This window comes from Ruditapes philippinarum, unplaced genomic scaffold (genome assembly GCF_026571515.1).
Source record: "Ruditapes philippinarum isolate M1 unplaced genomic scaffold, ASM2657151v2 ctg3776_1_1_1_1, whole genome shotgun sequence".
Lineage (NCBI taxonomy): Eukaryota > Metazoa > Mollusca > Bivalvia > Venerida > Veneridae > Ruditapes > Ruditapes philippinarum.
The window spans coordinates 35809-60702 of NW_026866522.1; the positions used below are offsets into that span (position 1 = coordinate 35809).

The following is a 24894-nucleotide window of genomic DNA, read 5'->3' on the forward strand; positions in this document are numbered from 1 at the left end:
TATGGTGACATGGTAAATTATTGGTAATCTTTCAAAAGAGGTAAATGACCAGTGAGTTAATGCGGGCAGAGGAGGGAGCGATGGGGAATTTTAATTTAAAAGGGAAACGATCAAGTATACATAAATATTTACTCCGACTACTTAATTTTTTTGTAGTTCAGTGGCATACTTTTTAAATAATTAAAAAAAAACTTTTCATAAAAAACTTAAAGTCCTCGTAAATACATAACAACCTACGCTACGTATTCTTTGTCAACCATTATCATTCTGATGAGTGAAAGTGAACTTTAACAATAAAATAACACCATTAATTTTGCTCATGTATTTCTTTGATTTGTACATATATAGTACATAATCATATACAAAGCACATTTTTAGGAATAAGTGCATTTCAATGCAATCAGTCAATATGATAATATAAAAGGAAAAATAACTACACTGGCCTTTTTTTGCTTTATCTATCATGACTCTAAAACTGTTAATACAAGGAGATCAGTTGCTATCAAGCATTTGAGCCGCGTCACGACAAAACCAACATAGTGGGTTTGCGACCAGCATGGATCCAGACCAGCCTGCGCATCCGCGCAGTCTGATCAGGATCTATGCTGTTCGCTTACAAACCCTATAACAAGTATAGAGAAACTGATAGCGAACAGCATGGATCCTGATCAGACTGCGCGGATGCGCAGGCTGGTCTGGATCCATGCTGGTCGCAAACCAATTATGTTGGTTTTGTCATGACGCGGCTCATATATTTTATATGTTCACGTTTATGAACTTGTTATTTCATTGTTTTTTTTTTATAATTGAAAATAAATAGACCACACTTCTGAATGAACATTCCCAGTTTTTATTGGAACACCTTAAAACATTTTGATTTATCTTGTCTTCCATTAATTATGACTTAGTCTTGATGGCCAAATTATATGTTTGTGTAAGAATAATATTAATGTAAAATGGCCGTTGGTGCTTAAAATATTACAGTAAGGCCCATGTGTCTTTGTTGTTGGTGGTGGTTCATTTCCTTATTTATATTAGCTAAGATGGGTTATGTTGCGATCTGTCTTGTTTTAATATGTTTTGCATTTATTTTATAGATAAACTTTGTTTAATTACATCGTTTAAGAATTATTATCTAAAATTACAAAATGTCAATATACAATACAATACAATACAATACAATACAATACAATACAATACAATATCTTTATTGCTTCATAGGCCACCAGCCCAAAACAAAACATAGTTTACAAGTTTTTGTTTACATATGTACAAAACAGTGTTAAAGTATTATGGTAATAGTCAAATACAGTAATACATGTATATCATCAAAATTCACTGCTATTTTAATAGAAAAAAAAAATCTTGCTATAAAGTTTGTCTGAAATAGAAATTGTAATTGAGAATTAATTTTATACATTTTCAACAGTTTAACCTTATCCGAAACAAAATGTAAGGCAAAACATGCTAAAACGTAGTTTATCGCAAACTCAAATGTATACATTGAAAAATTTTGAATCAACAATAATAGACTTAATGTAGAATTAATCATAATGGCATTAATGATTTGCACACGTTTGCTAACAATGTATAAATAAAGCATAAATGTTCCTTCAAATGAAGAAACCGACACTTTAATTTGTATCTATTTTAGTATGTGTTATGTGAGTTTAACTTCATTACATTTAAAAGTAAAATGTCATATAAATATTGGTAGAAATTAATTTAACCAATATGTTCAGATCTATATTGTAGACCATAAAATATGAATTTAGCTAAATTTAACAACAGCGATTCTGAGTCAGTATTCATGAGTATGTTAAACTTGTTAATTGATGGTGAAACCCAATATTTTCTAGGAATATATAGCTTCCTTAGAGAGCTATATGAATTGCAAACAAGAACAAAGTGATATTCTGTTTCAATACATTGGTCTTCTTGACAAAGTTCGCACACTCTTTCTTCTCTATTAATGTTTCTATATCTTCCTTTTTCTATATTTAAGGCATGATTTGAAATTCTTACTTTGGCTAAGGCACTTCTAAATTTTCTTATTTTAACAATTTCCAAATATTTTTCGTGTCCAAAGTTTGTTTTAAAGTTAGCATAACACTGTAGTTTTGAACTAATGTGTATATTTGACGACCATTCTTGGAGAAATTGGTCTTTTAATCTTTGTGTGAACGTATGTATAAAAAAAATTTCATTTGAAACACACTGATTTTGCCATATGTATCCAAAGCCGTTTCTTAAAAGTAAGTTTTTAATTTCGGTGGCCCAGTTGTTTTGACCTTTTTCATCCAAATTCATAAGCATAAGATAACACTTTTTAACTAGCCGATTTTCTTTCATTTTAACAATCTTTAACCAGTACTTTATACATTTTTTAGCTGCTGCTATGTACAGAGGGTGCCTTCCACAATCACCTAGGACAGCCATATTGCTTGCTCTCTGTTTCACACACATATATCTTTTGCAGGCATAATTGTGCACAGTTTCAATTGATTCTTGGCGACGTGTTCCCCATATTTCTGCACCGTACAAAAGTACAGGGGTTATTTTGGTATCAAAAATATTGAAATAGACATGTCGTGTTAATTGACCATACTTATATAGTTTGTTTAGTATTGAAATTAAGATTCTTTTGGCTTTTAAAGATTGTTCCTTTGCCATATTACACATTGAGTTTCGTTGCGTAAAATTTAAACCGACGTATGAAAAGCAATTTACAACTTCGATTGGCTTACTATTGTACGTCCACTTTTCATGTTTAGTTAATTTTCCACCATTTTTGAATACTAGTATTTTAGTTTTTTTGGTATTACATTTTAAATCCTTTTCAGCACAAAATACTTCTAATAAGTTTAAAAGTTTTTGAAGTCCTAATACAGTGTCTGCTGTCAATGCCAGGTCATCTGCAAATAGTAATGATAATATTTGTGTCTGATCTGGGAAAAGTTGTATACCGGTATACCCTGAAGTGTTAATTCTGTCAATAAGCTCGTTGATGTAGAGGATGAATAGAGTTGTGCTGGCCAAGCACCCTTGCTTTAATCCATTCGGGCAATTGAAGTCTGTTGTTTGACCAGTATTTGTTATGACAGATGCTTTGACATTTTTGTAGATACTTTGTAGTGCATAAAAAAGTTTGCCACGTATACCATTCTTTCTAAGGACCGACCATAACTTTTGACTATTAATAGTGTCAAACGCCTTTTCAAAATCAACGAAAGCCACATAAAGTTTTCCTCCCTTTTTTGATAATTGTTTTTGTATAAGAGCATTTAATATGAAGCGTTGTCAATGGTGCTATATCCTTCTCGAAATCCTACTTGTTCTTCTGCAATTTTATCGTATACATTTATATAAAAATTTAGTCTTCTAGTAAGTAAACCTGTATATATCTTTCCAAGTATATCTAACAATGAGATTCCACGAAAATTATTCGGATCGTTTATATCTCCCTTTTTGTGAATCACTACAATGTTTGCTTTATTCCAGTTTGCTGGAAATTCACCGTTTTCGAACAGTCTATTATATAAACATGTTAACAATGGTAGAATTTTATCAATACTACTAATGAAAAATTCTGGTATGAGTTTGTCTTCACCACCGCTTTTCCCAGCTTTTAGCTTTTTAACAGATCGTAATACCTCTTCATCTGATATCTCGGAATTGAAAATGTATTGATCTAAGTCATCAAAGTTTTCATAAAGCTGGTTGTCTTGTAGGATAACATTTTCATCTGTGATTGTGCTTTCAAATAATCGTTCAAAGTGTGTCATTTCATTTCCGTATATTACACTGCAAAACAAAGACACAACAGTGTTTCTGAGTTGCTTCACGCCTGGGTCAACATTTTAGCAAGCAAAAGAGCTGTTTCAAACTGCAAAAATAAAGAAAAAGATAAGCGATGGCAACAATAGGCTCGAACCACAGACCTCTCTTATATTCAGCAATCACTTAACCGACTGTGCAGTTGCGGATGTAATGTCAACCTAAACATTAGTTAGGTAGTGTGAGTTTTCAAACTATTAGTAATATAATAATTCCTTATTAATTTTCGTAAGTTTTACTGGCAGAACCGAAGTGGGGTGAGTGCTAGAATGTATTCATAATTGACAGGCCAATAATATCAGACTATCTACAGAAAGCAACACCCGTGCTAGATAGTTTTCTTGTCTTTCCTTGAAAGCGAGATGATGCACTTATTAAATTATCTTATTAACATAATCAACCTAGTCTACAACTTTCATGTATTATGTTTTATTTGCTTCCGATGGATCACCTGTTTTCTAGATTTTGTTTTTTGGTTTAAGTAGTTTTTTATTTTATTTTATAGTGTGCTCATATATAGACTACCAACAAGGTATATTGAAAAAGTGAACACAATAATAATAATGACTATGATATCAGCTGTATATAAGATATTAAATATATCAAAACATATGTAATAATCTATCTACCCTACCTACCTACATTTCTCTGAATAATGCCAACCCATCTCACGATTGTTATAGGCATGAAATAAGTGCATGTTGTATTATTAGTGAAAGGTGAGAGAAAAATAAGTCCAGGCATTGTAAACATGTAAGGAAAGGGAAGAGTGGAAAACTATTCTAGTCATTGTTAAAAGAGAATATGTCAAATGATGAAATATCTAAAACCTTGGAAACAGGCCTCAAACACGCAACCCTACTACTGCCCGCTTGAACTGAACTAAATCGGACAGGGTGGCAATGTTGCCAGAAAGTTTTTACCATATATAGAACAATATGCCATTGTAATGAAGGACTATTAATGGAAGTCGGAAGAAAACCTGTACAGTTGACGTACATGTAGAGATACTGTTCCAAAAGGTCTTCAACACAAAGAGATTTGACTTTTTGAAATATTTCTAATCTTGGCATTTTAATGATTTTTTAAGCACAGTTCAGTTGGCAATCTTATACAAGGTGCAAATACGGGGCTTTTGTTTTCAGAGTACTTAACCATAACCCTAGACCTGTAGGGGATATTTCTGGGGAGATGATGGCATATGTAGTCTAATATCTCAGGTATGATTTAGACATTGTTAACATGTCTAGAGTGTGGTTTGAAATAAGAAATAAATCAAGGCTATTGTCATTTCGAGAACTTTTATTAATTAACCATTTGGACAAGGCCATGCTAGGATTTGGTTGTTTTATTAATAAATAATGTACAGTATGGTGTTTGGTAAGATAAGAAAAAATGTGATTATCAGTTACAATAAACATAATAACACTAGCTATAAAAGCTACTTATTACATATTAAGCAAAATTTTAACAAAATCAAAATCATAAAAACATATAGCAGGATGGTCACTTATCAGGTATAGTGTGGTTCTCACAACTGTTTCATATTATGCGCCGTGTAACCGGAAAAAGAATTTGTAAACACGCTAAAATAAATAAGAATTTTATTTTCTTTTTCATTCTTATTCACCATGACCTAAAAAAAAGTCTCCTGAAGTAACTATGCCAGCAAAACAAAGGAAAATAGCTCTTATGGGCTTCAGATCTGTTGGTAAGTTTGACGGGTTTGTCCGAAACGAAAATTTATATGTAAATTGAAGTGGGTGGGGTACACAAATATATTTAATAAGAATAAGGCAAAGCAAAGCCATCAAGCGAGGTGTTTGACAGATTATATAGAGAGCTCGAAAAGCTGGCCCGAAGGGCCTGCTCGCAAAGCCAGCTTTACGTTAACGCAGGGCTCACACTGGCTCAAATAAAATAATAGCCAATATTTTTAACTTAAAATAATAATAGCCAAAAGTTCAGCGGACTATTCACGATTTAGCGATTAACAACATAAGCAGTTGATTAAATAAACATTACATATAAACCTTTTTCAGTTTTATAAGGATTCTCAAATAAACTGATACATTTGTGTATATATTGATAACTACCTTTTTTTTAAATAGACCCACAACTTAAATTGTTATTATAGAACAGAATAAAAATGTTATATAGTATAATTACTGTATATCAATAATATTCAAGATTCATTATGAATTTACATAATGCTATTATCAGACAATTTCTTTTGTTTGTTCTAATCAAATTTTGTCAGCTATAACCCCTGTCAATTTCCACATTTCACACAGAACTGGAGTAGATCTAGGTCATATTAGCCTATAAAAATAACACTTGCAAACTCATTCACAGAATGCAGCCTTTTTTCTGAATAACTTACAGAAAAATGTCATCATCACCAATGTAATACAAATTTTCTGCCATAATAGTAAAGATTTTTAAACAGAACATAGCTTATTTTCACCTTTAAATAAATATCAAAATTATCGGTGTCGCGAAAACATGTGACAATCGGATTCTTTCCTGTTTTCTGAAGAAATACTCACAATTTTGGTTGTTGTGCAAATAGTTGTTGGGAAGTTAATACTTTTTAAATATTTTATCATTGTTTTCCACTGGCGATTTAGTCAAGTAGCTTAAAACAAAAAAAAATCAAAATTTGTCATTACTGCAATTTACGGTAAATTTCCCGTAAATTTTGGGTTGGTCAATATCCAGTTTATCAATTTTAAGACGATCTTTTTGGCTAATTGACAGATACTTAATGTCTATTATAATGCTGGACAATATCTTTAAAGTACTTATACAATTTTACATCTCGCATGTATTTTTATCACCTCGGGCAATATGGTAAGCAGCACGTGACCGATAAAAAGTTGACACTCAATTAAATCCACCCCGCTGGTGTTAATTGGGTCTACTGCATTCTTTATCGATTTTTACACCTTATATAAATACTGTTGGAAGTAAAAAATAATCGCCAGATTTTGTAGCCAAAATGCAAAAATAATCGCCAATCTTATAAAATAATCGCAAATGGCGACTATGGCGACCGACAGCGTGAGCCCTGGTTAACGTGAGTACCTGCTAGGTAATGATGGTTTTGAAAACTTTCATCCAAAGCACAGAACACAGACACTTGGGGTTTGGAGCTCAAAACGCCTTTAAAATCCAAATAAAATGCATATTTGTCAATCCCAGCACATGTACTGATCATATATATCAAAAAAACTTAATATAAGCCGTTTTGAAAAAAAATCATATTTCAACATCTATAATAAAACACAAGATAAAAATGTTCGCCGGAAAAAATCCGCACCCCTACCGTCATAATCACCATGTATTTTAATCCATTTCCAATATTTTCACATAATCCTTTGGTCCATCGACACAGAAGATATAATTCTTCACGATGATGGTCAATTTTAAACTTCAACGGTAATATAAACAACGCAACAGCCGAAATAAACATCAATATTCTCGCCGTTTTTTTTCAACGACAAAAACTTTCGATAAATTCAATGGACCAGATGGCTATGAACGAAGCTATCCGATTATGTGGCCCCAGCTTTGCCGTGTGCAAAATGCGCAGCGCTTTTAAGTTTGGGAACCACATAATAGGATAGCTTCGTTCATAGCCGTCTGGTCCATTGAATTTATCGAAAGTTTTTGTCGTTGAAAAAAAACGGCGAGAATATTGATGTTTATTTCGGCTGTTGCGTTGTTTATATTACCGTTGAAGTTTAAAATTGACCATCATCGTGAATAATTATATCTTCTGTGTCGATGGACCAAAGGATTATGTGAAAATATTGGAAATGGATTAAAATACATGGTGATTATGACGGTAGGGGTGCGGATTTTTTCCGGCGAACATTTTTATCTTGTGTATTATTATAGATGTTGAAATATGATTTTTTTTCAAAACGGCATATATTAAGATTTTTTGATATATATGATCAGTACATGTCCTGGGATTGACAAATATGCATTTTATTTGGATTTTAAAGGCGTTTTGAGCTCCAAACCCCAAGCGTCTGTGGTACAGAACTGACACATCTCAACTTTTCGAATTTCAAGATAATGATAATTACAGATAAAAACGGAGGTATTCTGATTGAAAACAGAAGTGTAGACTGGTGTCCTGCACTCTTATAATGGAACCATAAGAGGATAGGGAACCACAATAAATGGAAGCAGTGTATAAAATACTGAATTACAATTTTAAAAGGAAGTGGATAGCCGTACGTGCCCGTACGGCTAGCCAAATAGTTGCGATGTGTCAATTCAGTACTTCGGACAAAAGTTTTCAAAATCATCACTATCTAGCAGGTACTCTCGTTACCATAAAGCTGGCTTTGCTAGCAGGCCCTTAGGGCCAGCTCTTCGAGCTCGCTATTAAACCCTTAGTCGGACTCTACACATATTATATGAAATGTGCAACGGAAAGTGGTTCTATGTGACAAATCAGGGTCAGCTTGGCACAAAAACTTACTCAGCCACTGAGTCACTGTTCAACTCGGCCAACTTTTCAATTGTATATATTAGGCCTAGTATATATTAATATATTGGTTTGTTTTATCAGAGGCATAGATAACTTTTTATCTATGTCTCCGGTTTTATCACTCAATATTGTCGAATAATTAATATATGGACTTGTTCACAAACGTGGAAAGATGTTTTCTTAAATTATTAACATACGCTATTATAACCAATCAACCCATGTGTATGTTCAGGGAAGGGTACTGATTAATCAGGTGATAATTATGTTTGATGCAATCATTGAAATTTGATAAATAACCACCTGCAACAAATTAGAAGCTTATGATAATAAGTAAACACGTTTTTTATTTAATGTTTTATTGAATATAACTTAACAATCAAAAAGCATCAAAGGAAACACATAAGTATTAAATCAATTTTTAACGAATCTGCAAGAAAAACATTACGAATTTCTTCTAAATACACTTTAATTCTGCAGAAGTACAATGTACAATTATATAATAATAAACCAGATATCTCTTATTTTGACATTGATAACATTTTTTGGCCTTGACAACATGCAAGTAATCGGAAAAAAGTTACTATGTTTAATGTTTTTTAAAGAGGACCGAGTTGATCCATGCCGAGTTGACCCGTGCCGAGTTGACCTGTGCCGAGTTGGTTTAGAGCAGAGTTGACTATTTACCCTATGTGCCAATGTCACAATTAGAACCACTTTCGGTTGCATATTTCACTCAAAACAACAACACACTAATATTTACATTCGAAATAGATCTATAATTTGTCCATAAATTTTCATCCCTTTCAATGCTTTATATGTTACCTAAATTAAATCCACCCATCAAAAATTCACTTTAACTCAAATTTTAGTATTAATAATTCATTTTTATATGCCCGAAAGAATTTCGGACATATTATGTTATACCCCCTGGCGTCCGTCCGTCTGTCCGTCCGTCCGTCTGTCCGTCCGTCCGTTAGCAATTTGGTTTCCGGAGCATAACTTAAGTTCCATTTGGCCCACAATATTCAAACTTCATAGGATGATTGTCCATATTGGGTAGAAGACCCCTATTGATTTTGGGGTCATAAGGTCAAAGGTCAAGGTCACTATGACCTTAAAACTGAAAACGTTAGCAATTTGGTTTCCGGAGCATAACTTAAGTTCCATTTGGCCCACAATATTCAAACTTCATAGGATGATTGTCCATATTGGGTAGAAGACCCCTATTGATTTTGGGGTCATAAGGTCAAAGGTCAAGGTTATATGACCTTAAAACTGAAAACAGTTTCCGGAGCATAACTTAAGTTCCATTTGGCCCACAGTGTTCAAACTTCATAGGATGATTGTCCGTATTTGGTAGAAGACCCCTATTGATTTTGGGGTCACAAGGTCAAAGGTCAAGGTCACTATGACCTTAAAACTGAAAACAGTTTCCAGAGCATAACTTAAGTTCCATTTGTCCTACAGTGTTCAAACTTCATAGTATGATTGTCCATATTGGGTAGAAGACCCCTTTAGATTTTGGGGTCACAGGTCAAAGGTCAAGGTCACTATGACCTTAAAACTGAAAACAGTTTCCGGAGCATAACTTAAGTTCCATTTGGCACACAGTGTTCAAACTTCATAGGATGATTGACGATATTGGGTAGAAGACCCCTATTGATTTTGAGGTCAAAGGTCAAGGTCACTATTACCTTAGAACTGAAAACAGTTTCCGGAGAATAACTTAAGTTCTATTTGGCCCACAGTGTTCAAACTTCATAGGATGATTGTCCATATTGGGTAGAAGACCCCTATTGATTTTGGGGTCACAAGGTGAAAGGTCAAGGTCACTATTACTTAGAAATTGAAAACAGTTTCTTGAGCATAACTTTAGTTCCATTTAGCCCACAATATTCAAACTTCATAGGATGATTGTCCATATTGCGTAGAAGACCCCTATTGATTTTGGGGTCACAAGGTCAAGGTCACTATTACCTTAAAACTGAAAAGAGTTTTCGGAATATAACTTTAGTATCATTTGGCCTACTGTGTTTAAACTTCATAGTATGATTGTCCATATTGGGTAAAAGACCCCTAATGATTTTGGGGTCACAAGGTCAAAGGTCAAGGTCACTTTTACCTTAGAATTGAAAACAGTTTCTGGGACATAACTTAAAGTTCCATTTGGACCACAATATTGAAACTTCAAAGGAGGATTGTTATTTGAAGGAGGTAATACTTTATTTTAGTCCCATGTCTTACAAATGCTTCATCTTTACTAAAAAAAAAAAAAAACACTTTCGGGCATATAATGCTCCGCCTAGCGGTGCTCTTGTTGTGAAATGGATTACAGTATCTTTATCATGAATTGGGAAGCTACCAAAAGTTGATATTGACTTGACGTCATTTAGGACTAAGGTCACTGGTTTGCTAGGGTCTTGAGCTGCAATACTTGTAGTTATTTATGTCATTAAGATAATGCATTATTGTAATATCAATTAGGCAAAGTCTATGAATGGGGAAGTCGGTAAATAATCATTCATTTTTCCGTTTTAAAGACCTGTGTCAATCGGTATTTCATGTATCACTTCCATTTTCACTCAGAATACATGATGAGAATTATTAATTAGAAAAATTATTTAATTGGAACTGAAATGCTGAGGTCCCTTTTTAAGTCAACTTAATATATTTTATTGTCATTTATCTATCAAAATACCATTAAACTTTGTGTTAAGAAATTTTATGTAATCAAAAGTAATCAATTATTTTTTTTTAATAAGGTAGGGAGTGAACTGTCTTCAGGGTGTCTTTGTGTGAACCGTCTACTCTAGGGATTGAAACCTCTGTCTACCATAACTAATCATGTTTTTTAATGTTTACAGGTAAATCAAGTCTCACTATACAGTTTGTAGAAAATCAATTTGTTGATTCCTATGATCCAACTATTGAGAACAGTAAGTGTTTTATTACTGACTTATTAAAATTTCATGCTACAATATTGAACATATGTTTGAGGTAAGAACATAAGTGAAATATTTGAAATATGGACAGAAAATGTTATATTTGAGAAATGGACATAAGTGTTCTATTTGAGGTATGAACACAATCTTCAAAATAACCCACTTGCCTGCAGCCCGGGATGTGTTAAATGACTGACAGGCAAGTTAAAATTACAACCAGTCTGCCCGATCGGGCAAGTTAATTCATTTTTTGATAATTTTAATGAAACATGAAATAAAAAACCTGAGCATAAACTGTCTTTGCATATTTTGCAGTAGGTAGCTCTGCTATGGTCAAAGCTACTATGTAATTGACACATGATGGTTTACACAAAGTCAAGTCACTCTGACAAAGATTTATGGTAGGCAAATTCATGTAGATGGATCATTTTAACTGATAATTGCCATAAAGTGTTGTTCCTTGGTAATTAATCAATGGATTGTCTTCATACTTGGATAAAAAAAAACTTTTTGACAAGACCTGGCTTCTAAAATGTTGAAATAACATTGACCTTGAGATAATTGAATTTTGTTTAAGTTGTCATAATTTTGCTATTTATGTACTGATTTGATTTATATGTGGATAAAACTACAGACATGTGGAATAATTTAGATATGACTTTTACCTTTAAATAACCTTGACCTTGAAGGTTTTATGACTGAATTTTCTTAACTTTGTCATTTTTTTATGGAAATGATTCAAACTTAGACAAGTGTGACTAGATTTAAATAAAAAGGGAAACCGCAACTTGTTTTTCTTTCTTTTACTTTTTAAAGATTTGTTAAAACTGTTTATTTTTATATTTGCGGTTGCTTTTATTATTCATTTGCTTTTCCAAGAAAATTTTATTTAATTCTACAAAAGTGGATTTTATATCAGTGGTACACAATGTAAATAACCTGCAATTATTTCAAATGTTTCTTTCAATAGTTTTATCATAGCACCTTATTTCCAGTTAGATCTAAAACTAGATAAAAACTAAAATTATGTTAGGCTAGAGGCTTTTATGTCCAGTCAGTTGTAGATAGATTATGACCCATTTACTGTATGTTGCTTCACTTCTTGAAGTTCTTCCTAAACTCTTTGGGATTGTCATTAACTTCAAAGTCTATTTTGCTATTATCACTGTCTAAATTACCATTGCAGTTCAGTAGTGTGTAGGTTTTAAGTGCAATGAATAATGTACGTTCAGAAGTTTGTGGTCACTGTTTTTGAATCTGAACAAGACTTTGATATGGTGTTGGTGGTGTTGGTAGTTTTCACTCCAGATCACGGCTGAGTAAGCCACATTAAATTTACCAGAGCACAGTTCAGCCACCGCATCGTTCCTGGACAGGCTGTCAAGCAGTTTACCAGTACTAGTGCCATCACTTTCACAAGGAACTGAGACTTCTGTACATACCAGAGCAGAGGTACAACACAAAGACCGTAGAAAAGATTTCACGATCAATCGCAACAAATGTGACCTGTCGAACCCGGGTTGCCCAATTCACAGTGCAATGCTTTACCTATTGAGCTAACCGGATGACTGACTTTCACATGGTTGTAAATCTGTTGATTTACAGAAAAGAAATGCCTTTGTACTATTTTACAACATGATTTCTGCTTAAACAGTAACTGAGCACTGAATATATAGAGTTATAACTGAGCACGAGCTTTGATTTCTTTTGTTCCACTTGACCTGTTTCAGACATTTCCCCCTTCATATAGAGAATAATAGGTTGGTGCCGTGGATGGAGAAAGTTTATCTGGCGAGGCGGAGGAATTTATTGGGTGAGCCTCAGGCGAACCCAATAAATTCCGGAGCAGAGCCAGATAAACTTTCTCCATCCACGGCACCAATCTATTATTTTATTTATCCTGTCACCGTTTTTTTAAAGAATTTTATTAGGCAAACTACCTTTATTCACAGTATCGGAAATGTTTCTATATAAACAAAAAGGCCCGAAGTGTGCATTATTCTACAACAATGCACTTGCCGTTCTTATTATCTCCCTGCGTATTTTCACATTAAGGGCGCCATTTTGTTTGAAAAATGTGATAAATAAATACAATTTTTGTCGAATTATGTTGTGAAAACTATCTTAGAATGAAAGAAAATGGTCTAACTAAGAAAAATGAATTCAAACACCAATATCTTTTATTCAGTCGTTAACGCTGTACAGACGTTTAAAGTATTGTTTACGTGACGTCACAATGTTGCGCCAAACAGCAGGTGCAAAACAATCAGATCAAGTACGCTATTTTAATGTCGAAAACGAGTTAAGTTTTACATTTATTTCACTTTTAATAATTTTTATTTCGCTTGAAAAATTATAGAGTGAAATAAAATAAACAAACAAAGTTTTATCAACATTTCCAAAATTCGTTATTCTACACACAGAAGATTTAACGACAGTTTTTATATTTTTTCTTGAAAAGTAGTCCGGCAAACATGCATACCACGTGATCAAGTGCCGTAGATCAGTAAAAATATACGGCACCTTGTTATCGGGCCGAAATTGATACAAGTGACAGGATAAAGTATGTTCTGTCCCATTTTGCAGGAAGAAATGCTCATCTTTTTTCCTAGGCAAGGTAAATTGGATTCCAGCAAGTTAAAAGTCCATGTTTTCTTCCCGAAGGGGCAAGTTCTTGAAAAAAATATATTGTGAAGACAGTTAACAAAAGTGGTGTATTTGTTGTATGAACTAGATGGAGGTTTATATAGACTGGATCTAAAGTGAAATATTTTACATGTGATCTTACTAGTATTTGAGATTTGAAATTTATTTTCTTGAAGTATATCTGTTGTATGGTTATATTTTCAGCTTTTCAGAAAACAGTTATGATAAGTGGCCAAGAATATGCCTTACAACTAGTAGATACAGCTGGTCAGGTGAGATATATATTTATTTAGTTACATCCCTGTAATAAAACACAGTTTATCTTGTGAACTGGACAAATCAGGATGAGTACTAGGTTCCACCTGACATATACATAATGTGTTATTGTGTCGCCTTGAAAAGGTGACATATAGGGGTTACTTTTGTCGGCGGCGTCTGTGTCGTTGTCGGCGTCCCCTAAAGCTTGTCCGGAGCATAACTCAGTCACTATAAGTCTGATTGACTTCAAACTTGGTATGCATGCTTCTTTCAATAACCCGAAGTGCAGTGCACAAGGACCGGTACTCTGCAGTTCTTATTTTTTGAGTGATTGCCCTTTGTTTATTTTCATACTTTAATTTTGTCCGGGCCATTTCTCTTCAACTAAAAAAGCTATGGACTTAAAACTTCATAGGATGATAGATCTCATTAAGAAAAAGTGCAGTGCACAAGAACCTGTACTCTGCACTTCCTAATTTTTGAGTTATTGCCCTTTGTTAATTTTCATACTTTAATTTTGTCCGGGCCATTTCTCCTAATGTATAAAAGCCATTGACTTGAAACTTCATAGGATGATAGGTCTCATTAAGAAGAAGTGCAGTGCACAAGAACAGGTACTCTGCATTTCTTATTTTTTGAGTTATTGCCCTTTGTTTATTTTCATACTTTAATTTTGTCCGGGCCATTTTTCTTTAAGTATAAAAGCTATGGACTTGAAACTTCATAGGATGATAGATCTCATTAAGAAGAAGTGCAGTGCACAAGAATCGGTACTCTGCATTTTCTTAATTTATTAGTTATGGCCCTTTGTTTAATTTTCATACTTAGTTTTTTGTCCAGGCCATTTCTCCGAAAGTATAAAAAAGTTATGGACTTGAAACTTCATAGGATAATAGATCTCATTAAGAAAAAAGTGCAGTGCAAAGAACTGATACTGCTGCATTTCTTATTTTTTGAGTTATTGCCCTTTGTTGATTTTCTTACTTTATTTTTGTCCTGGTCATTTCTCCTCAAGTATGAAAGCTATGGACTTGAAACATCATAGAAATGATAGATCTTATTGATAAGAAGTGCAGTGCACAGAAACTGCTGCTCTGCACTTATTATTTTTTTAGTTATTGCCCTTTGTTATTTTTCATATTTCATTTTTGTCCTGGCCATTTCTCCTAAACTACATTGTGCACAAGGCGACACATCCGACTCGCGGAGTTCTAGTGTTTTCAGGACAAGTACTTTATTTACCTGACATTTACATAAAGTGTTATGTTTTCAGGACGAGTGCTTTATTTACCTGACATTTACATAAAGTGTTATGTTTTCAGGACGAGTGCTTTATTTACCTGACATTTACATAAAGTGTTATGTTTTCAGGACGAGTGCTTTATTTACCTGACATTTACATAAAGTGTTATGTTTTTCAGGACGAGTGCCTTTATTTACCTGACATTTACATTAAAGTGTATGTTTTCAGGACGAGTGCTTTTATTTACCTGAACATTTACATAAAGTGTTATGGTTTTCAAGGACGACGTTGCTTTATTTACCTGAACATTTACATAAAGTGTTATGGTTTTTTCAGGACGAGTGCTTTATTTACCTGACATTTTACACATAAAGTGTTATGTTTTCAGGACGAGTGCTTTATTTACCTGACATTTACATAAAGTGTTATGTTTTCAGGACGAGTGCTTTATTTACCTGACATTTACATAAAGTGTTATGTTTTCAGGACGAGTGCTTTATTTACCTGACATTTACATACAATGTTGTGTTTTCAGGACGAGTGCTTTATTTACCTGACATTTACATAAAGTGTTATGTTTTCAGGACGAGTGCTTTATTTACCTGACATTTACATACAATGTTGTGTTTTCAGGACGAGTACTTTATTTACCTGACATTTACATACAATGTTGTGTTTTCAGGACGAGTACTTTATTTTACCTGACATTTACATACAATTTTATGTTTTCAGGACGAGTATTCTATACTACCTCAGTCATATTTCATGAATATAGATGGGTACATTCTAGTTTACTCTGTCAACTCTCAGAAGAGGTGAGATGTTACTTAATATATTTAACCACTAGAATCTTTATATGTTATTATAAACAGAGAGTTTTGAATAGCTGTAAGTATTGGAGTAATGGATGTTAGGTGAATTATCAGAGTGCCCTTTTATCATGTATATACTAGTAATACAAATTACAGTTTTGCCAAAGTTTGTATGCCAATGTCAGAAATTGCTGTTTTTTTTTTAAATTTGCCAAAAATTTACCATACAAAATCTGTAATAAAAACCCGTTATAAAATTTTCTTAGAGGAAAGTTTAAAAAATGGGCTCCCAATGATCGCAATTTGAAGTTTTTAGGAAACAGAGTTAAAAAAAAATAAAATTTTCGTTACCCCTTTTTTTGTTAAAAAATTTTTTTTTAAATTGATAATTTTAATTTTAAAAAGAAAAATTAGACTGGAGTTTTTTAAAAAAATTTCAACATTGATTTGCTGTTGTTGTATTTCAGTTTTGAAGTGATACAGTTTGTGTATGACAAGTTATTAGATATGAAGGGAAATATTGGAAGTATACCTGTAGTGCTGGTAGGGAATAAATGTGATCTGGCTATGGAAAGGTACAAATACAGATTCTTATCTAAGAGTTTCACAAGTTTTTAATAAAGTTTTTGTATTAAATACATTCATACAAGTATGTTAAGCAAGTTTTACAAGCATAAAAGTTTATCACAACACTGTTTTGTTAGAATAATAATATTGTACCATTCTTTGTTTAAAGATCATTAATTAGAGCTCATCTATGAAGAAAGCTTGAAGCTTATTTTGACTACTATCATGTCATCTTTCTGGAACTATGATCAACAGGTCTGAAACCTATAGTACATTGTTTGAGAGGCAGACACCTTAACATGTTGGCCATTGCTCCTTGTTTCTAATCTTTAAACTTGCTGCTTGATGACTGTCAGTATGTGGATACATGAATTAAATACATGTGAATAGATATTGTTCTTTTCAAGAATTTTAAATGAAGTAATTGTCTGTATTTGTGTATTAGGGAAGTAACACAATGAAGTAATTGTCTATTTGTTTATTAGGGAAGTAACACAATGAAGTAATTGTCTATTTGTTTATTAGGGAAGTTTCACAAGAGGCAGGAAGAAGATGTGCTGAGAAATGGAAAATTCCTTTTCTGGAGGCTTCAGCAAAGGAAAATCAGGTAATAATTTTATAACATATACAAGGATGTCTGTGACCACATGTTTGTAAGATTGAGGACTTCAAACCACTTGCCCTTCACAGCTGTAAGTTCCAATACCAGAAGGGAGTTTGGATTCCATAACATGAAAAGCTATGTAGGTTGCTTATGGAATTTCGTAAGTTCTACTTACGTGCCTGTTTGTACCTGAAGTAATGCATTGAGGGGCATCTGAGGCCTTCCTAACTTCGACTGTGTTGGTGCGACATAAAACCCAACAGCAACAACAAAAACAAAAATCCCCCCAAAAAAAACAAACTAAAAATACCATTCACTTGAATTTTCAGTTTAACTCTTGTTTAATTAAGTTGTTTGCACCCTCTGCTTAACCACTGAGGGTTGACCCATATTGGCGGGTCCTCCAGGAGAGTATAAGTCATTTTACATTTTGGAGGATAGTGCTGCCCCAATTCCAGTTCTTTAACAAGCCAAGTGTTTACGCCCTCATACAGACTTCCCGAAAGTTGAAAAAAACTGTCAGACATTCGGTCTGACAAACCATGAAAATCTGACGGACCGAAAAGAAATCTGTCGGACCAAATAAAATTGATCAAAATCAAAGATTAACTTGTGTTTGTATTTCTAAGACACTTTTGTTTTTAATTTTTTCGCTGTAAAAATCGGCACATTCCTTACAGCGCATTTTCATCTCCTCCCTATCATACACCAACGATTCACTGTCTTGCTTCTATTTTTCATTAAATTTTGTCTCAGGTCTATTCTTTTTATCCTTTTACTGCTGTTCTGCGCGTTCCTCTGACGTAGATTTTTGATTTTTCCCAGGTTTGGCACCTTTAGCGACGCCATTTTGTATACATGCGGCTTGGATAAAAGCCGGACAGTCGGACCGATCCGGAATAAAAACTGGTCAGACCTGATCAAAATTTATCGGACATGTCCGTCGGACCGAAGTATTTCGGGAAGTCTGCTCATACACTGGGCCTCAAATAAATGTCTCTAAAAACTTATGGCCAGCCCGGGATTCAAACCCACAATGTTGAGATTACAAGTCTCATGCTCTAACAGATTGAGCTATGCAAGCTGGCAATCACTGAGTATATTCACTTGAAACTTCGTTTATAACTCTAAAATTATAATTGAATGTCATAGGTCATGGTTTTAACATGGATTTGACTTAATTGTGGCTCTTTGTGTACTTATAATATATGTATTATTTGAAATTCTGTTGTAGTTATAAAAAACAATTTCTTGATACTTTCTTGAAAAATAATTACATAACATTTTTTATGGATATTTTGCAGAGCGCCAAAAAAGTTTTTGAACAGATAGTGACTACAATAGAGAAAGCTTCTGGCAATGTGCCAGACCAGAAAGGATGTATATTGTCATAGAAACGTTAAACAAAGTTGACAGTGGAGTATATCAATACAGATTCTGTAATATAATGATGATTTTGAATATAATTTTGTTATGTTAAGCACAATGTTCGTTTATCATTTATGTGAACTTGTATAACTTTATTGCTGTGAATGTTAGCATTATAATTGCCCAGGTAGATTATCATCATTATATCATTAATTAAGTTTAAACATATTTTATTCCTTTCAATTTTTACAATATGTACAATGCAAATATATAGAATGAAAAATATATAAATACATTTTGAAAGAAGAAGGGTTGGACCACAAGTTCAAATAACAGTAGTAAATCGGTGTGTCCCTAACTAATTAATAAACTGATCTCCTAAATGATGTTAGGGAGTAGATATTTTAACAGTTATGCGGTTATATCTAGTAATAGGTATATTTAAGTACATATTAATTAAATAATTTTTGCTGTTATCACATAAGTAAATATGTAATCATGATTTTTTGTGTCGCCTCTACGGAGTAGTGGCGACATATAGGGATCACTTCTCCGTCGTCTGTCCGTCTGTCTGTCTGTCCATCCGTCCGTCACAAAACTTGTCCGGACTACCCCTCATAAACTACTGGTGCAATTTCATCCAAACTTTACAGGAATGATCAGTACCAAGTCTTGTTGTGCATATTGTCAGCATTTTCCGGTTCAATGATTTTTGTCAGAGTTATGGCCCTTTAATAATTTTTAATTTTAAAGTTTGTCCGGACTACTTCTCTCATACCACTAATGCAATTTCAATGAAACTTTACAGGATTGATCTGTAGCTCAAGTCCTTGCGCATATTGCACGGGTTTTCCGGTTGAATGATTTTTGGCCGAGTTATGGCCCTTTGATAAAAAGGTGTTTTTTCTGTGTGTTGCCAGATACACAAAAGCTTGTCCGGACTACTCCTCATAAACTACTGGTGCAATTTCATCCAAACTTTACAGGAATGATCAGTACCAAGTTTAGTTGCGCATATTGTCAGCTTTTTCCGGTTCAATGATTTTTGTCAGAGTTATGGCCCTTTAATAATTTTTATTTTTAAAGTTTGTTCGGACTACTTCTCTTATACCACTAATGCAATTTCAATGAAACTTTACAGGATTGATCTGTAGCTCAAGTCCTTACGCATATTGCACGGGTTTTCCGGTTGAATGATTTTTGGCCGAGTTATGGCCCTTTGATAAAAAGGTGTTTTTTTCTGTGTGTTGCCAGATACACAAAAGCTTGTCCGGACTACTCCTAATTAACTACTGGTGCAATTTTATCCAAACATTACATGAATGATCAGTACCAAGTCTAGTTGTGCACTGTCTGTCTGTCTGTCCGTCTGTCACAAAATTTGACCCAACATGAAATTGGCCAGCATGAGGCGACACATGTGATTACTGATCGCTCTTGTCTCATTATTGTTATTAAGCAAGATTGTAATAGTTACATATTAAACAGAAAGATTTAATATATTAACTAAAGAAAAGGTAAGTGTTTATTAGTAAGCATTTACAAAATTAAATTGGTCAGGTATGGCACAGTCTTTCGACCAATTTATTGTAGTAAATGCTTACAAATAAATACTAACCATGACTTGTAAGTATTTGAAATTATTTTTGTAAAACTGTTGATTTACTAGACTGATTAAAAATTAGTTGATTTACCAAAGTAAATGTGTTATGATTCATGGTAAATTCTACAATTCTATTGGACAGTAAATAATTTCAAAAACAAAGTCTTTATTTGCCTGAGCAATTATCTGTAAAGTTGGTTAAATCTAAGACAGTATGTAGATATTGTTGCTCATATTTTGGGATATTTGAGCCGTGTCACAACAAAACCAACATAATGGGTTTGCGACCAGCATGGATCCAGACCAGCCTGCGCATCGGCGCAGTCTGATCAGGATCCATGCTGTTCGCTTACCAACTCTATAACAAGTAGAGAAACTGATAGCGAACAGCATGGATCCTGATCAGACTGCGCGGATGCGCAGGCTGGTCTGGATCCATGCTGGTCGCAAACCCATTATGTTGGTTTTGTCATGACGCGGCTCATTTTTTCTTTCTCGTTTTTCATTTTCAACAATGTGATAGTCTGTTTTAAAGCACAGGTCATGGATCATATTGTCAAAACTTAGGTAAATCATTCTTTTATGTTTTCATGCAATTTCTGATATCACTTATAAGAAGGCATTGTATTTTCATTGATGATTGAATGAAATGTTAAGATTTTCCAAAGTTGATAATATAAGCATTGCAAAAAATTGTACACTGTAAAATGTATCAATGTCTGGTACTTAATCCCTAGTTTTTTCTGTCATTGTTTTTCACTATAGGTCCATCATATACATAGTTTGTGTATTTTCGTGTTCCAGTTTTGTCTTATTGTATATTGTTATTATTGTGAATGAAAGGTATATTTATTTATGAGGTTCCTAGTCTATAAAGGTAGATTATAGACCTGTACACAGATGTGGGAGTTTCGAACTGTTGACTTAACAGTTTCAGTGAATAGAGACATGTCTAAAATCTCAAAACTTGGGAACAAGTTTAGCAAGAACTAAATTAGGTTTGATTCAAGGATTGATTGTATGTTATACCTGTTGCTATACTTATGAAAATACAGGTTATATATGATGTACTGTTTGTAGATAATTTCTGTCTTAGATACACTGTTTATGATACATAAGTTTTAAGCATTTTAGCCAAATCTATACTTGTTAATTTCATATGTTTAGAATAGTGTATTATAATACTGCATGTTTGTAATGTCGCTTTTCATTGGGTAATCATGAAGTTTATATAAACTATATACATAGCTGCAATCAATTTATGAAGAATTTTCTTCTTTTTGTTTCTCTCTAATAAAGGAAATTTGCTGTATTAGAAGTTTGTTAATAAAATTGAGCTGCGTCATGACAAAACTAATCAGGACCCATGCTGTTCGCTTACAAACCCTATTACAAGTAGAGAAACTGATAGCGAACAGCATGGATCCTGATCAGACTGCGCGGAGGCGCAGGCTGGTCTGGATCCATGCTGGTCGCAAACCCACTACGTTGGTTTTGTCGTGACACGGCTCAAATGTTCTTGACAGGTTATACATGTATGGGTGTTAAAATAAATGGTTGTGTGTTATATAGCTCTTACCCAGCAGCTTGGGTAATATATGCAAACAACATTTTATATAGGGTCATATAACCTGTCAGAAATCTTATAACTAATTATAATTATACAAGTGCTTATTAAACATATCTTAGTAAGTCAGTATAAACTGTTTATACATAGTTTTAATTATTATAATTGAATATAAATGTTGAGAACTGTAGCAGTGACTAGAAATGACTGTTTTAGGTCACAACTGTCTGCCATGGTGCTAAAACAATATAACTTTGACTTGACAAACTCGCATCTTATACTCAGAAAATCCGCTGAAATACACTTGTTTAAATTGTAATGGAAAGGAAAATATAAGAAAATCTGTACATGACATAAGTTAATTTTAAAAATCAACATAAGAATCTGTTCAAAATGTAATGATTGACTTACCTTATAGAATAGTTTTACTGTCTATTGCTTGATGTATCTGTATCTGATATAGTTGCTTGAAGAGAGATAAATAATTGAGCCGCGTCACGACAAAACCAACATAATGGGTTTGCGACCAGCATGGATCAAGACCAGCCTGCGCATCCGCGCAGTTTGATCAGGATCCATGCTGTTAGCTATCAGTTTCTCTACTTGTGATAGGGTTTGAAAGCCAACAGCAAGGATCCTGACCAGACAGCGTGGATGCGCAGGCTAGTCTGGATCCATGCTGGTCGCAAACCCATTACGTTAGTTTTGTCGTGACGCGGCTCATATATTAGATAGAGATAGTTGATATTTAAGATATACAAGCTGGTATTATATTTGACTTTTCTATGTTTTCTTTCAATATGTTATAAGTTTCTTTTATCTTGCATAAATCCTAAATTTGAGAAGTACCAGAAAAGGACTTCTTGCTTTTGATGTTTTTGCAAGTTTTGCAGTTGACAATTGATCAGACGATGGGTGTTTTACTTATTTTATTTCTGGCTTACAAAATAAAATAAAAATCAATTGTACTTAATTATGTTCAATTTCAAATATTGTAAAAATGCATCACATATTCATTTGTTGTTATGATTTTAGTTTTGAATAAAAGCCTAACTCATGTTGTAATATTATTGTGAATTTATAGACTAATAAGTCACTATAGATGTTCTATGATTTTAATATACTTCTATCAGGTGTATCCAGGTGTACACGGTAAATGTCAATCATTTATAATTAACATCAGAAGATTTCAGCCATAGATCTTTGTATATCACTGTAAACTAGTGGTGAACTTCAATCTGTCATACCAACATCATAAATGATCTGATATATAATACAATTAGTTAGAAGAAAACAATTGTTGATGTAGGTTTAAAGAGACATTATGCACATACAAGTGTAAATGGTCAGTGAATGGGTAAAATGTAGGTTTAAGATGTTGATGGTGTTTGTACAACTTCTACACTTACTGATACATCAGCAAGTATAACACCGTATATTATATACAATGATCAAGTTTCGTAGCACTGCTAGTAATACATGCAATACCTGGTCACTTTATGTCTTATCATTAATTGTATGATCTGTCTTATGTATGTGTGCTGTATATTTTATCTTTGTTCATCAAATGCTATGACATGCTGTTAAATTCTTTGACACTTAAAAAAAATAAAATCTGGTCTTCTTGTACAATAAATACAATAAATTGATTGTTACATGAAATATGCATACATATATCAATTAAAGTGTGTGGTGTGAGAATACTTTTCTGTTTTGTCTTTCTCCATAGGTGGTCTTTTCTTACATTTTTATAATATCTTATAAGCATGTACATATTTGACTTGATGATGTAAATTAATTTAATATACCTGTTACTGTAAATATCAAAAAGTTGAACTATGATTTCAACCCATTAGGAGTGTGATTATACCCCACAAACAAAGTTTAGGGGAGCCAGCTTGTCCATCTGTCCGTCCACTTTATGGTTACCGGACGATAACTAGAGTTTGCAATGAAGTATTGTAATCAAAGTTGGTATATAGCAACCTTATGCGGAGACTACAGTTGCTATTGCATTTGGACCACCTTTGGTCAAAGAGTCAGTCATTGTTACTAAAAATAGAAAAATGTCGTCTGGACAATGACTAAAGTTAGGAATGAGATGTTGTAATCAAACTTGGTGTATAGCAAGCTTTTATTACCCTTCCAGATTTTTTCCGCCTTTTTGATTGGATATTGATCACCCGAAAGAAATTGATATAACCGAGCCAGACGGGTAATATACACACTAAATTTCCCCGTTGGGTACCCAACGTTGTAAACGACATGCGCTGAGGTGATGCGCGTACAGTTCAATTTTACGCGATGTAAATTCCGATTTACAGGCACTTTTTAACTGTCAAATGATAAATATTTACCAATGTAAAGTAATGATACAAATTCCCATCAGTATTGAAAACAAATATGACCTTGTGAAAGCTTGATATTAATTACAAAAAAGTGCTTTCAATAGACTACTCCTTTTCGCTTGTTTACATTCGTTAGGTACGGGAAAAATACGTCATGTATTTATGTGACGTCATGTTGTGATGAAGAGGTACCCTAAAGGGAATCTTATTTCGACGTTTCATTTGCAACAGCAATGATTTTTTAAAAAATCTTCTAAACTCGGCAGGGGGAGGGTAATAAAATTAATGGCTCAGGTGATATAAAATCTTAGCAGGTAATATATCCACATATATCACTCCAAAACCAAAATAACATATAATATGAAGACCTCAGTTTGTATTGCATTTAGACCCCATGGGGTCAAGGTAAAGGTCACAGTTACTAAAAATAGAAAATGGTTTCCGAACAATAGAGTTAGGAATGAGATATTGTTATCAAAATTTGTGTATAGCAAGTTTATATGAAGATTCTGGTTAGGATTGCAATTTATTGAAATAATTCTTTGTACACAGTTGATACTTCATTTACTATAAGTTGACTTTTAATTTTTCT

The 24894-nt window shown here is 33.4% G+C and overlaps 1 protein-coding gene across 1 annotated transcript; it reads left to right on the top strand.

Moving 5' to 3' along the window:
* The first annotated feature begins 5374 nt into the window (after positions 1–5374).
* Positions 5375–23655, top strand: LOC132732758 (GTP-binding protein Rheb-like). Its single transcript, XM_060719257.1, has 7 exons — positions 5375–5548; positions 11209–11280; positions 14137–14204; positions 16166–16248; positions 16713–16820; positions 17338–17419; positions 18721–23655. Exons 1-7 carry the CDS (start codon positions 5500–5502, stop codon positions 18808–18810), a joined length of 552 nt encoding a protein of 183 aa, XP_060575240.1. The 5' UTR covers positions 5375–5499; the 3' UTR covers positions 18811–23655.
* The last annotated feature ends 1239 nt before the right edge of the window (positions 23656–24894 follow it).

Bases quoted from the DNA above. Each gene is read 5' to 3' on its own strand.
- LOC132732758 (XM_060719257.1), top strand. From the start codon at position 5,500: ATGCCAGCAAAACAAAGGAAAATAGCTCTTATGGGCTTCAGATCTGTT. The intron at 11,281-14,136 runs GTAAGTGTTTTA...TTATATTTTCAG, and splicing joins TGATCCAACTATTGAGAACA to CTTTTCAGAAAACAGTTATG. The intron at 16,249-16,712 runs GTGAGATGTTAC...GTTGTATTTCAG, and splicing joins TCTGTCAACTCTCAGAAGAG to TTTTGAAGTGATACAGTTTG.